Below are 13,360 nucleotides of genomic sequence, written 5' to 3' on the forward strand. Positions count from 1 at the left end.
GTAAAACATTAATTAAAAATGGATAGATTTTACCACAAAGTGACTGCCGAATCAATTAATGAAAATCATATTCACTGAAAAAATTACCGAGAAAATTTTTGGCACATTCAGGTATGTCAAATACTTGAAAGCGGTCAGGTTAGGAGTCGAAATGATCGGCGGGTGTGCATGAGAATATGCATGAATGTGGAAAATAGTGATGTGGCGTTTCATTCTCTCTCCCTACCTCTGCGGGGAAGCGAGTAGTTAGTTTATTGAAACAAATTACAATCGATCCGTATCATATGTGCTTAAAATCAACCTAAACGCTGCCATTTTAAACATAAATCTAATTTTAATGATAAACTACTTGATTTTACTCGTACTTTTTGTATGATTTTGCTTATTCAAGAAACGCCAATTTGTCAGTTGGTTTTGTTAAAAGCTACAAACCTTTTTTTTTATATCTTCTTCTTAATTAAATCCAACTGTATTCCACTGTTTCACCGTTTAATTTTATTTTTTTCGACGCGTATACTTTCACTAAAATCGCGCATAAAAATAAGCACTAGATCTTGAAGTATAACTGCTCCAATTTTATAATCATAAACGAACTAATCACTTTCTAAAAATACTTTGAAAAAATAATAAACACTAAATATTTTGAATTGATTTCCCGATAAAATTTACATACTATAATCATAAGTTTTCATGTAAAAATCGCCATTAAATCGCCTTCTGTATAATAAACCAATCAAACGGTCATAACTTCGTTCAAATTTGATAAATATTTATTTATATTATATAAATGCACATAGGATTCAAGACACTAGTGACTTGATAACATTGGCGATATTGCGTTTATTTGAGAGTTTTTTTTTAATTATCAAACAATATTTCGAGATGTGCGCACGAAGATACCGCCTGTAATGGTACCTTGGATCGACTAACCGAGAAATTTATAAAAATTCTGCCGAGAGTCGGTCAGGCCAGTTACGAAACGTGAAATTTTTGTGGACCACTGGCACTGTATTGTATGTATTTACGCAAGCATTTCATACTCGTGGTTCGGAAGTCGAATTATTGCAAATGGAACTTGAGATAAAATAAAATAAAATAACTAGTTATACACCGAATACAAAAACTCGGCAATGATTTCGCGGACCATATCGATATTTGGAATATGTCACTTCCTAACTATAAAGCGATAATAATTACCAGGCCTTTTTTCCATGTAACGCACATTTTTCACTGATAATTTTTATTATTTAATTACCAAAATCAATTAGACGAAACAATGTTTGTGCTTGCGTAATTGCAATCTGTATTTATATAATTCGTCAAAATTATAAAATAAGGTATTATTTTTTGACATCTCATCAAAGATGAAGAAGAATATGGAAGTCTGGGCATTTACGGGGCTGACACGTGTGAATGTGACACGTGTGTAAGGTGATCACTTAAACCAGCCTATGACTGTCGTCAGCCCCGTAAATGCCCAGACTTCCATATTCTTCTTCATCTTTGATGAGATGTCAAAAAAGAATATGAAAATAACTCCTGTATATGGAGATAATCCAGATTTTGTGAACAAGTATTTGGACTCACTCAAAATGTTGTAAATAAAATAAGGTATTGTTATGAATATTTTGATAATATTTCAATTTTTTTTTGTAAAAAAGCTTGACGTAAGGTGACCTTTTTTGTTTAAAAAAGCCCTGATAATTACAATATTTCAGGCTAATGCATAATTTCCTGTTTAATATGTTGTTTAGATTAGTGAGTGTTTCTGCCTACAATTTTCACTCACGAATAACATAGTTTTTCCACTCAGATAAGAATTTGGAAATTGATGTATTTGCTGGGATGGTTTTTTCCTACAGCGAGTGTTTTTGCCAAGAATTTTCCACTCATGAATTACATGAAATAATAGTAACTTCAAACATAAAGAATAAATCCACTCACAAGTAGAAAATAATATTGGAATTTAGGCATTTTCTGTGATTGCGTATAGGTTTTTCCATAGACGTATTTATTTGCCTAGAATTTTCCACTCATTATTACATTAAATTATTGTAACTTTAAACATAAAGTACACTCACAAGTAGGTATATACTTTAAAACTTACAAATATAAAACCTAAGTATGGCCATATGATAAATGATGTTGCATAATCCATAGCTAGATTTCAGAATCACTTAATAATAATTATAATTTTGTAATTTTGAAGAAAAAGTGTTTTCGTATTATTACGCTTAAAACTTATTTGACTTTAAACCTACATATCATGGGTATAAGGCAGCGGTTGGGGAACTTTTTTAACCATTACCCCAAAATATTTTTGCGTAAATCGATACTAACCCCTCCCCCCATTTTGAAAAGAAGACAATCAATGTTTATTTTAAATAAACATTGAAATTAATTTAAACGGAAAAAATGTTACATGAAAATAGTAAGTATGTAATAGACAAAATGAAATTTTCAGTAGAAATAATTTTTACCCCATTTGGGTATAAGGCAAACTCTTGCCTTATACCTTTGCCTTTTTGCCTTATACCCCGACCGCTGGTATAAGGAAAAAACGTTAACTCTAAAATCCCTATTTGAATAATCCCTGTTATTTAAAGTAAGTAAACCCTGAATAAAATACCCGCTATTGAACTTAGCATTGAATTTATTTTTAAAACCACATAAATATGACATTTCAAAGTACTTAGTGTATTTTGCCAGTTTATAAAACGTTGAAAACCTTATAATATGCGTCATTAAGTAAAAATTGTATTTTTTCGAGTTGGCGTACACCCACGTGTATTATATGATTTTTAATGTAAAATTAAAAATTAAATTAATACAGATGATACACTGCACTCCCTTTTGGCACAATTATGAAATAATATGACGTATTTTTTGTTTATTATTTGTGAAGGTTTTACAGTAATTTGGAATTTCCTACATCCCTCGCATATCCTTACTAATCATGACACGTATGCGGAACGGAGCATAAATAATTTTCGATATATTTATTGTAACTGCAGACAGTTGGTAGAATTCCATTTTGAATTGTTGGGTAATATATCCAAAATTAAACACGGTTATTGGACTGAATTCTACTTTTATTTACATATATCGCTCACACCTTTCAACAACGTCATAAATCAAAAAACTAGATTTTTCAGTAAATCGTTTTTAAAGTTTAAGAATATAGTAAAATATATTAAAAAAGTAAATATCAAGCCATTTATTGAACTTTTTACTGTGCAACAGATCTTTTTAGGTAAAACCTGAATATTTTTTCTCCATTTGAAAAATATTTAGTGTATTTAAAAAAATTATTAAACAATACCTTTTCTTCAAAATGAAAAAATAACTATTTCTGCCCTGTAGCGGGTAAATATTTAGTTTAAAATATGCCTTTTTTGCTAGGATATAGTACATTTTCTGGGCATTCCGAAAACATACACAACTGAAAATTGTCGATTTTTGGTATATGACGTTGTTGAAAGGGGTGAGCGATGTGTTAAATATGCGCATTATATTTATTTTGATAACAAATCAATATAAAATACTTTTTTTTCTTTGGTGTACGAAATTTCTTAATTTGGCAGGTGTACATTAAACAGAAAAAGTATGCGGAACACTGATTAAACCAACCAAAATATGTATTCTTTCCGTAGAAATTTATTTTAGTCAACGGTATTTTAAATTTATTTTATAATATTATACATAATATGGCACTTCAAAATTTTCAAACAAGCAAGAAGCGTATAAAATGCAATGGAGCATGGAAACTCTAATTCTTACGCATTTGTTACGGTTACTGCTTCTTTCTAGTGCATAATGTTAATCAGACTTGAGCAGGGACACCATGCGGAAATTAACAAATAACTTTATTTTTACTTTTATCCAATTAAATACAAATATTCATTAAAAAAAACCGCTAATTCTTTCAGGCCAGGCATTGCATACGGAAGTTGCCGATATAACTACGTAATGCAGGTAACTTTATTAACATATCAACATAGATAAAGAAGAATATGCAAGTCAGGGCATTTACAAGGCTTATGACCTATCATAAACTGGTTTATGTAGTCACTTTATACACTTGTAACGTTCACCATTCTACCCATGATTGATAACCACATTCATTCATTTGAACCCTTATCCGCACCCCAATGGTCCATAGGGCACTGCATCATATAAACGCAGCATTATCTTGATCGTTAACTCACGAAGGAAAGGTGATCAGCCCTCCGCTTCAGGGCCTGGGAACCCGGGACCTCCAGAACGGTAGCCGAGCGTGCTGACCATTACGCTACGGAGGCGGACAAACTTGTTAAATATAAAAGTTTTAAAAGTTATCACTGTAATATTCATTTTATGAATAAATACCCGGACTCATTATTATTTTCTTCTTCATCTATGTTGAGATGTCAATATAAGTAACTCCTATATATCAATAGATGTCAATATAAATAAACCCAGAAGTCTCTTACATACATTTAATAAGCGTCCCTGCTAAATAAAAAATCTAGCCCGTCTTAACTATAGATGATGTCGAGAACTCAAACATATTACATACATAAGTAACATATATAATATTCCTGAGATAAGCAATATCGATAAAATTAAGAAAGGTGTTTTGAGATGGTTTGGTTTGGAACAAATGAGTGAGGAAAGAACGGTAAAATAAAATTATGGCGCGAATGTAGTAAGAAAAAGGAGCAGAGGAATACCGAGAAAAACTTGGCACGATCAGGTATGCCAAATATTTGAAAGCGGTCAGGTTAGAAGTCGAAATAATCGGCTGTTATGTGTGAGGAGATGCATGAACGTGGAAGAGGCGAGGAATGTTTGCAAAGACGGAGTGGTGTGACGGTCTATTCTCTCTGCCTACCCCTGCGGTAAGCGGCGTGATGGTTAGGTAGTTAGTTAGGGCGTTTGTGCACTGCACGTAATTTTACCGTCCGGCACTTCAGTTAGCATGATAAACGGATGAATGGCTTGGATTGGCTTGTGCTTTTGGCCGTCTTTCTTCGGATCGGAGCTCTTGATCGGTGCGTGATCACGGTGCGCATAAAATTGATCACGCTAAACTGTCGTAGTCGCTTTTTTTTAAATCCGGACTTCCGGACGGTAAAATTGCGTGTAGTGCACAAGCACTCTTAGTTAGTTATAATATTCCCGATGAGTAATTTTCTTTCTCCGCAGATCTACGGGACGCGGCTTTGCATTCAGAGGACGCAGCAGATAACAGCCTAGAAATTCATCATACTATTTGTAGGTACCTATCGATTTGTTATATTATTTATTGCTTCTTTATAATATTACTTTTATGTTATGATATTGACTAGCCCCTATCGACAAAAAATTGCACTAACAAACAGATTAAAAGAAGAAGACTAGTAAACTTTAATGTTATGGAACGTCGTTTCGCTCAATTCAGGCAGATGTCAGTTTTATTTTTCTCGGATCTCGTTTTGACTTTTGACGTTCATTCACATTGTTGTCATATAATTAGCAGCCTGTGTTGTTGTCTAACTTATTTCTGTGTTTTCCTCCGGTCGATCTGTTAACTTTTATGATAAAATACTATTGTTATGTCCTGAGTGTGAATACTAGCCGGTTTTATTTTTACTTAACGTCACAATAATGCCGTCTTGGAAGACAATTTGCAACTGGACCGGGCTTATTTTTTTGTTGTTCCTCGGTATACCCATCAGGGTAAAAAGCCCAGATAATCAAGATACTAAAAGACAATTTGATGAATTTATTATACATTATAACAAGTCTTATGCCGCCGGTTCTGATGAATATAACAAAAGATATGACATTTTCAAGGTAATGTGTTGGAGATATTATCTCTGATATTTATTTCGTTGACGCATTGTTATGACTTTGGTGTATGTATTCGAACCTTGCCCGTCACAAGAAAACACAAAGATTATTATAATATTGCTTACATTGTGGTTATAATCAACATTTTTTGTTCTACATACATTACATTTTTGTTATAATCAGCATTTCTTGCTGTATTTACATTACATTTTGGTTATAATCGGCACTTTTTGTTGGAATTACATTACATTTTGGTTATAATCAGCATTTTTTGTCGTACTTACATTACATTCTAATTTATCAGCATTTTTATTGTAATTACGTTACTGTGTAATTTTTAAATCCTTTAAGCTGTAGCAAAATACTTATTTGATTATTTGTAATATTATTTTTAATCACGCTGATGTTAGTTTTTGTCTGTTACATTAGAATTTTTAAATCATTCCACCTCTCAGTCAGGTCTCAATTCTATGAGATTATATGTGCAGCTTGATGTCTACAATTCGATACATGCAATCATACATTCACATTAAATGTACTTCTTATTGAAAAGTTTTTGCCATGGACCCTATAGCAAAATGTTGCGATTTTCGTATTTCAACATAAGGAGCCCATATGATCAATATGGTCTAAAAAAAAATTCTATTCAATTGAGAATAGTTGATGTATATACAAACAAGGATAAGATGTAACCTTTCTAAAGATAAAATTTATCAGCTTGTATATTATGCAAATGTAGGTAGAATCTTTACATTCCCTTAATTCACTTGTGACAATAATATGTGTTTCAATGCATTCCGCATCATTTTCAAACACCGTACGGTGTTTCAAAATGATTCGGAATGCAAGGAAACAGGTGTTACAATAGATTTTAAGAAATAGTGGTATTTATGAAGTAAAATTTAAATTAAAAATGGATAGATTTTTACCAAAAAGTGACTGCCGAATCAATTAATGAAAATAAGAATTATTGCAAATTCTACAAAAATATAAGTTTTATTTTGTTTTTTCTTAAATTGTTTTTTTTTTAACTTTTTTTCGATTCTTGACTAGTATATCAGACAAAACAGGCTCTCGAACATACAAAAAAAAATTCTGTTTGTCATTTTGTTAAAATTCTATCGTATTCTTTAAAAAAAATAGCTAATTTCCCTCAAATTGCACAATCAAGATACCATTTACTTTTAGGACTCTCTGGCGAGAATCAACAAGCTTAATGCCGCTAGAACAGATAACTACACAGCCGTATACGGCGTAACTCAATTCTCCGATCTTACCGAAGAAGAATTCTTGGTAAATTTAGACACAGTCAAACGACTATCTAAAAATCACCAACGAAAGATGAAACCAGATCACAGTCTGACAATCTTAGAAGCTGCTAACCCTCGATTTTTTGGTCCGAACCCAGCCGACATGCTGCGGACTGAAATGGAGACTCTTGGACTACCCCTTAAACTGGACTGGTGAGTTTTTTTTAGTAAATAGTGAAGGATATTGGTAACATAAACCAAGCTAGAACAAATGCCGAACCCTCTTCTAGTGGAACGGAAGGTCTGCTGATGACAGTCAACAGTCTGCCTTCTTCTGAGGAGTATTACTTGGTTTCTTCCGAGAAATGAGCAAATGCTGAGAAGTTAATGATTGGCCAACACAGGTTTAAATAAAAACATATTTATTTAGTTAGAAGAAACAAAAATCCACTTAATGATCTATAAACCTTGTACATAATAAGCAAGGTAAATAATAAATGCATACCCATCTAATTAAAAAGTTTTTTTAGTTTTGAAATTATTGGTGTTACACTCAAAACTTTAAAAAAAAAAACACACACATATCGGGTGGGTGATTTGGGTGTATTATTATTAAAAATAAGAAACAGCTCTTACCCCCGCTTCATCCTTTAAAGTCCCAAACACACAACTCTAAAATTTAGACTTCTGACTATAATTAGGGTCGGGGTTGATGAAAAAACCGCCTTACAACAATGTGCTAACTTGCCAACTTTTCTGTTGTCAAAGACTGATGTTTAACCTTTTCCACTCTGACCATTTTTTCAGCGACTCTGATCAAAAAAATGCGACGTTTTTCTACCATTAAAATAAATATTTTGGGAAACTGTCTGGCAATTCGTATGACCATGTTAAGATTAACTGTATTTATCTGAAATATTTTTTGGTCAAATATACAATACTTGGGTAATAGAGAAATCAGTGATTAAAATTATACCTGCGTCGGGCCAGACATTGTGGCCCACGGAGCTGCCTACTAGAATCATACGGGCCAGAATGTCTGGCTTACAGAGTGGTAAGAGTTAAACTTGTGTATTTCATATTTAGGCGGAACAGGGGAGTAATAAGTGGTGTGGAAGATCAAGGACTGTGCGGTGCTTGCTGGGCGTACAGCACTATCCAGGTTGCTGAAGCCATGGCGGCCATGCAAACTGGTAACCTCACCACTCTAAGTATACAAGTAAGTATTCTTATGGCCATATTTTACTAACTCATTGTTGTCGGGTGGTTTTTACATCAACCCCGACCCTAATAAGTATTGTTGGGTAATATATCCCAAATAAAACAAGTTTTTTGTTGGATTGAATTCTACATTTATTTATGTGTATCTTTATACGTGACGCGTTTCGTCTTCTTAGGACATTATCAAACACTGACTAAAAATATTTACAAAATGTCCTTATATACTAACAATAATTACCCACCATTATATGTACTCCTAGACCTAATAATAGCAATCTAATAGTATACTAATCACAAGCAACCGCAAATGCAATTCCAATCCGTACAATGTTTTTTGCCATCTCTCGCACTCTACCAAAAGTAAGCAAATATAATGCTTATAAGCGTCTCCCGCTCTCTACCAACAGTATGTAAAAGACGCTTTTAAGCGTTTCCCGCAAATGATGTGTTAAAACCTTTTTACTACAGCACATTTTTCTTTCAACCCTGACTTGCAAGTATTTCATCATCAGAAGTAAAATAACCTGCACTTTTTCCAAATAAAATCTTTATCAATTAAAGGGTTAATTTGTTCTTGAGCACAAAGTTGCAAATTTAAGTCGCCTTCTTCCGAATGCATGAAGTTATTGAGGAGCCGCTTTCTTCCAGCAAATGATTGACTGCGCCACAAATGGAAACTTTGGCTGCAAGGGCGGCGACATCTGTAGTCTGTTGGTGTGGCTGACCAAGTACAATGTGACAATCCACCTCTCTGACGAATATCCACTCACCAAGACGACAGACAAGTGCCATTCGGTCAAGACAAACAACACCGGCGTGCGAATCAAAGACTTCACTTGTGGCTCGTAAGTTCTGTTAATGTTTGGCTATTACTACTTTCTTAATTCGTATCCGTTCTTTATGTAGAGTATATGGAGTCTATGAGCTTCTTTGTTATCTACCAACTCCTTTGTTCAGATAAAAACTGCTATTATTGCCAGCAGTGGATATCCAGTGGTAGCGGTGTTCTGTGCCTTAAGAGAGGTAAACTTTGTGGCGGCTCTACTACACACTGGAAGCGTTCATATTGACATATATGATTAATTCTGGTTCATTTTCAATTTTCTTCTTGTGTCATATCGCTCACTCCTTTCATGTACGTCATAAATCAAAAAACTTGATTTTTCAGGTCAACGCTTTTAAAGTTTAAAATTATAATACAATGTATTAAAAATAAATGTCAAGCCACTTATTGAACTTTTTACTGTGCAACAGATCTTTTTAGGTAAAACCTGAAGGTTTTTTCTCCATTTGAAAAATATTTAGTATGTTTAAAAAAATGATTAAACAATACCTTTTCTTCAAAATGCAAAAACAACACTTTCTGCCCTATAGCGGGTAAATATTAAGTTAAAAATATGCCGCTTTTGCTGGGATATAGTACATTTTCTGGGCATTCCGAAAACAACTGAAAATTGTCAATTTTTGATTTATGACGTTCTTGAAAGGAGTGAGCGATTTGTGTTGCTGACCATATCGGTCCATGAAATGCGTAGCATTCTACGATGTAGCCACATTTCGATTGCCTTCAATCGGTTCATAGTGCTGATCTAATCACAATGGGTTAATTGTATTTTTTAAATGCCAAGTTATGTGACATTTCCTTTTTATTTCAGTCTTTTGGGCAGAGAATCGAGCATAGTCAAGTGGCTGGCGCTCTCTGGGCCAGTCGCGGTGGCGATAAACGCGCTCTCCTGGCAGAACTACCTCGGGGGCGTCATACAGTACCACTGCGCCGAGGATATAATGTCGCTTAACCACGCCGTTCAACTTGTTGGCTATGACCTGACCGCCGACATTCCGTACTACATCGCTAAAAACTCTTGGGGGAAGAAATTCGGCCTGGGAGGCTACCTGTACCTTGCCATTGGAAAAAATATATGCGGGCTCGCTAACGAGGTTTCAATGTTGAATATTTTTTAATAGCATTGAAAATTTTTCAAGGCGCTTAGTCGTGTATGTTGCCCTATTAAGCACAGCAGGAATTCGTTTTTCTTTAGTTATTATTACCCTGGACTGGTATATGAAGCGCAGGGCTGATCACATTTTCTTTGTGCGTTTAACAATCAAGATACCACAGCTTCTATATGTTGCAGTGCCCTATGCACTGTTGGGTCCGGGTAAGGGTAAGAAGAAGAAAAAGTACACTGCCAACTCGCTAACCCAAACATAAATCATGCAATATATCGTTCGACTAGGGATTAGGGATTCGTACAGATTACTAAGTGTTTTGAGAAACCTGATGAAAAAAATGTAATTTCTGTTTATAAAAATGCCCCTTATTTTACATTTTTATTTAGATACTGAATGAATCATTTTAAATTTTAACATTTTTATTTTAGCTTCAAAAAATCTAATATTTTCTTTTGAACCAACAAACCTAACTGGTTTCATTTATTGATTCGGCTGTCACAAAATAATATATCCATTTTTAATTTCAGTTTTATTTAGTAAATACCACAATTTCTTTAAATCTATTATGACACGAGTTTCGATTCCGACTTTAAGAAGTAGTGGTACATATTTACTAAGTGTAAAACTTAAATCGAAAATGAACCGATGTTTAAGGGCTAAATCACACATTCATATCAAAACCACCAATTCCTCAGTATTCTGGACGGCTTCTTCAGCCCAGTTGAAGGCCATGTTGAAAGCTTTCACGGCTTCAGAATGTGAAATTTATGAAACTGGCATCAGCTACTCGGCGTCATCAAATTCCTTCTCGAAATTTTCACATGTCGCCCACTCCTTTCAAGAACGTCATAAATCAAAAAACTTGATATTTCAGGAGAACGTTTTTAAAGTTAAAACATAACACAATGTATCAATAATAAATATCAAGTCACTTATTGAACTTTTTACTGTGTAACAGATCTGTTTGGTTTAAAACCTGATGGTTTTTTCTCCATTTGAAAAATATTTAGTTTATTTAAAAAATAATCAAACAATACCATTTCTTCAAAATGCAAAAACAAAACTTTCTGCCCTGTAGCGGGTAAACATTAAGTTAAAAATATGCCGATTTTGCTGGGATATAGTACATTTTGTGGGCATTCTGAAAACATGCACAACTGAAAATCAACAATTTTTGATTTATGACGTTCTTGAAAGGAGTGAGCGATGTGACAGCACGTATGATGCCCTCATCACTCAAAACATCTTGATGCTAGAGTCCTTCATCACAGCCACCTGATGCCCAAATATGATGCAAAATCCTTCAAATTATGATGCGTACGGATTAGTGAACTAGCACTGTATAGAATCCACACTTATTTTTTGCTAAAAATATTCTATAGACTGTATAGTATACACTATGTAGAATATTTTTAGCAAGACGGTTTAAATATTGAAAACCTCGTTTTTCTGGTTTGCTTAGAATGTATATAGCTCATTTGGTGCAACAGTGGCGTAATTACACCTTTTTTTTTAAACATGTTAAGTATGTTGAAATGTGTGGGAAGACTATTTACATCGGGAGAAGCATCGACAGAATTGATCTTGTGATGAAATGCTGCGAGATGGCGCAAGTGTCATTGTAGAATTAAGTAAAATGACACCATTTCTGTTGGCGTATTGTAATGTCTGAATGGCATCTCTAGTAATATTTTTAAAAGTGTAAAAGAGTTCCATTGTTGCACCAAATGAGTGATATATACCTGCTGTGCTTGATATGAGAGTATAGTGCAATAAACTGTAGTGATAGCTTTAAAAGCATTTTTAAAATTCCATGAATAAGTCTTTAAATGATGTGATTTCTCAGTGCTTTTTTCACCAATAAATCTGACCTAGTGAGGATAAAATTATTATGTACGCAGGCATTTTATGTCAAACTTCTGGATCAACCTGAAAATAAACAATATTGTTTTCCAAATTGGTATTCTAAGGGCATTTGTGCACTACACGGAATTTTACCGTCCGACTCTTCAGTTAGCGTGATAAAACAATGATTTGCTTAGATTGACTTGTGCTTTTGTCCATCTTTCTTCGGATCGGTGCGTGAACACGTTGCGCGTAAATTTGATCACGCTTTTACTTTTCAAAACCAGACTGCCGGGCGGCAAAATTCAGGGTAGTGCACAAGCCCCCTAAGTGTAAAATATCATATTACACCAACATTTTATAATCATTCAATTTTGAAAAAGATTTTTTTAGTTTTTTTTATAGTGTTGATAATACCCACATAGTTAGTTACCCAATTGTGTTATTCAGACATCTCCATTTGCCGAAATTTTTCAAAACCATGAAGTTATATTGTTTTTTCTTGACTCAGAAAAATCTGATGTAAAACTCGCGTTACGTATAAACGGCATCATTGTGTGTTAAATTATCCGATTGTCCTTGTGGAAGTAAATTAAGAAGAGGTTGAAAAATACTTCAAATATGAAGAAGAAAAAATTCAATTACGTTGCACCTTGTCAATATTTAAACCTGTCAATGCAAGGAATGCAGAAGGCAGAAGGGGAGTAGTAGCAATAGACTAATATTATTTTTTTGGGCATAGATCCTTCAATTTCTATCACTCCTGTGCCGAAATTAATTACTAACTTACGAAACTGCCATTTTTTAAAAAGCTAATTTTTCAAATGAAATTATTAACACTATATGCAACTTTGCTTACAAAATAATAATAAAATATCCAATACTTTCACTTTGAGATTTCACTGCTCGATGGTAGAAAATACTTAAGAAATATTAATCAATGATAGAATTTTTTTTATTCATGTTTTTGACAGATTTCAGTGATTTTAGTCATTATTTCGTAAGTATATCCTGCCATTTAGTAATGATATTTCGAGGCATAAATATTAAACAATGTTTTTTTGCAAGCAAAGTTGCATATAACCAAGGTTGCCACTGAGATACATGCAATTAATAACGCATGGCTAAAATAGCACCCCAACATGGCGTACCCGGTACTCAAAGTGTTAATTTTTGCAAAAAAACTTACAGTTTCTAATAAAAAACAAAAATGTTGCATTCGGGTAAATGTTAACTATATTATCAAACCCTTATCCGCACCCCAATGGTGCACAGGG

The 13,360-nt window shown here is 33.7% G+C and overlaps 2 protein-coding genes across 3 annotated transcripts in view; one reads left to right on the top strand and one right to left on the bottom strand.

The window, feature by feature from the left end:
* The window catches only part of LOC148302413 (uncharacterized), a 44,649-nt gene extending 43,742 nt beyond the window's left edge, over positions 1-907 (bottom strand). The window contains exon 1 of the mRNA XM_088271675.1: positions 433-907. The gene's annotated coding sequence lies outside the window, so the exon portion shown is untranslated. The remainder of the gene's footprint in view (positions 1-432) is intronic.
* Positions 908-5,435: 4,528 nt separating this feature from the next.
* Positions 5,436-13,294, top strand: LOC148302414 (cathepsin O-like). Of its 2 annotated transcripts, XR_015838642.1 has the most exons (6): positions 5,466-5,817; positions 7,003-7,277; positions 8,151-8,283; positions 8,934-9,130; positions 9,941-11,061; positions 11,443-13,294. XR_015838642.1 is itself a non-coding variant. In XM_088271638.1 (5 exons), exons 1-5 carry the CDS (start codon positions 5,629-5,631, stop codon positions 10,245-10,247), a joined length of 1,101 nt encoding a protein of 366 aa, XP_088127764.1. In that variant the 5' UTR covers positions 5,436-5,628; the 3' UTR covers positions 10,248-12,957. The 2 variants fall into 2 exon arrangements, 1 of the variants encoding a protein (XP_088127764.1); XM_088271638.1 differs by having other exon boundaries at positions 5,436-5,817; positions 9,941-12,957.
* Positions 13,295-13,360: the final 66 nt, after the last annotated feature.

Source organism: Brachycentrus maculatus, unplaced genomic scaffold (assembly GCF_059751285.1).
Source record: "Brachycentrus maculatus isolate JH-2025_06_01 unplaced genomic scaffold, ASM5975128v1 h1tg000454l, whole genome shotgun sequence".
Taxonomy (NCBI): Eukaryota; Metazoa; Arthropoda; class Insecta; order Trichoptera; family Brachycentridae; genus Brachycentrus; species Brachycentrus maculatus.

What these genes read in the sequence shown, in the direction of transcription:
- LOC148302414 (XM_088271638.1), top strand. Translation starts at nt 5,629, where the DNA reads ATGCCGTCTTGGAAGACAATTTGCAACTGGACCGGGCTTATTTTTTTG. An exon ending in AAAGATATGACATTTTCAAG is followed by an intron (nt 5,818 to 7,002) that starts GTAATGTGTTGG and finishes ATTTACTTTTAG; the next exon opens with GACTCTCTGGCGAGAATCAA. An exon ending in TCACCACTCTAAGTATACAA is followed by an intron (nt 8,284 to 8,933) that starts GTAAGTATTCTT and finishes GCTTTCTTCCAG; the next exon opens with CAAATGATTGACTGCGCCAC.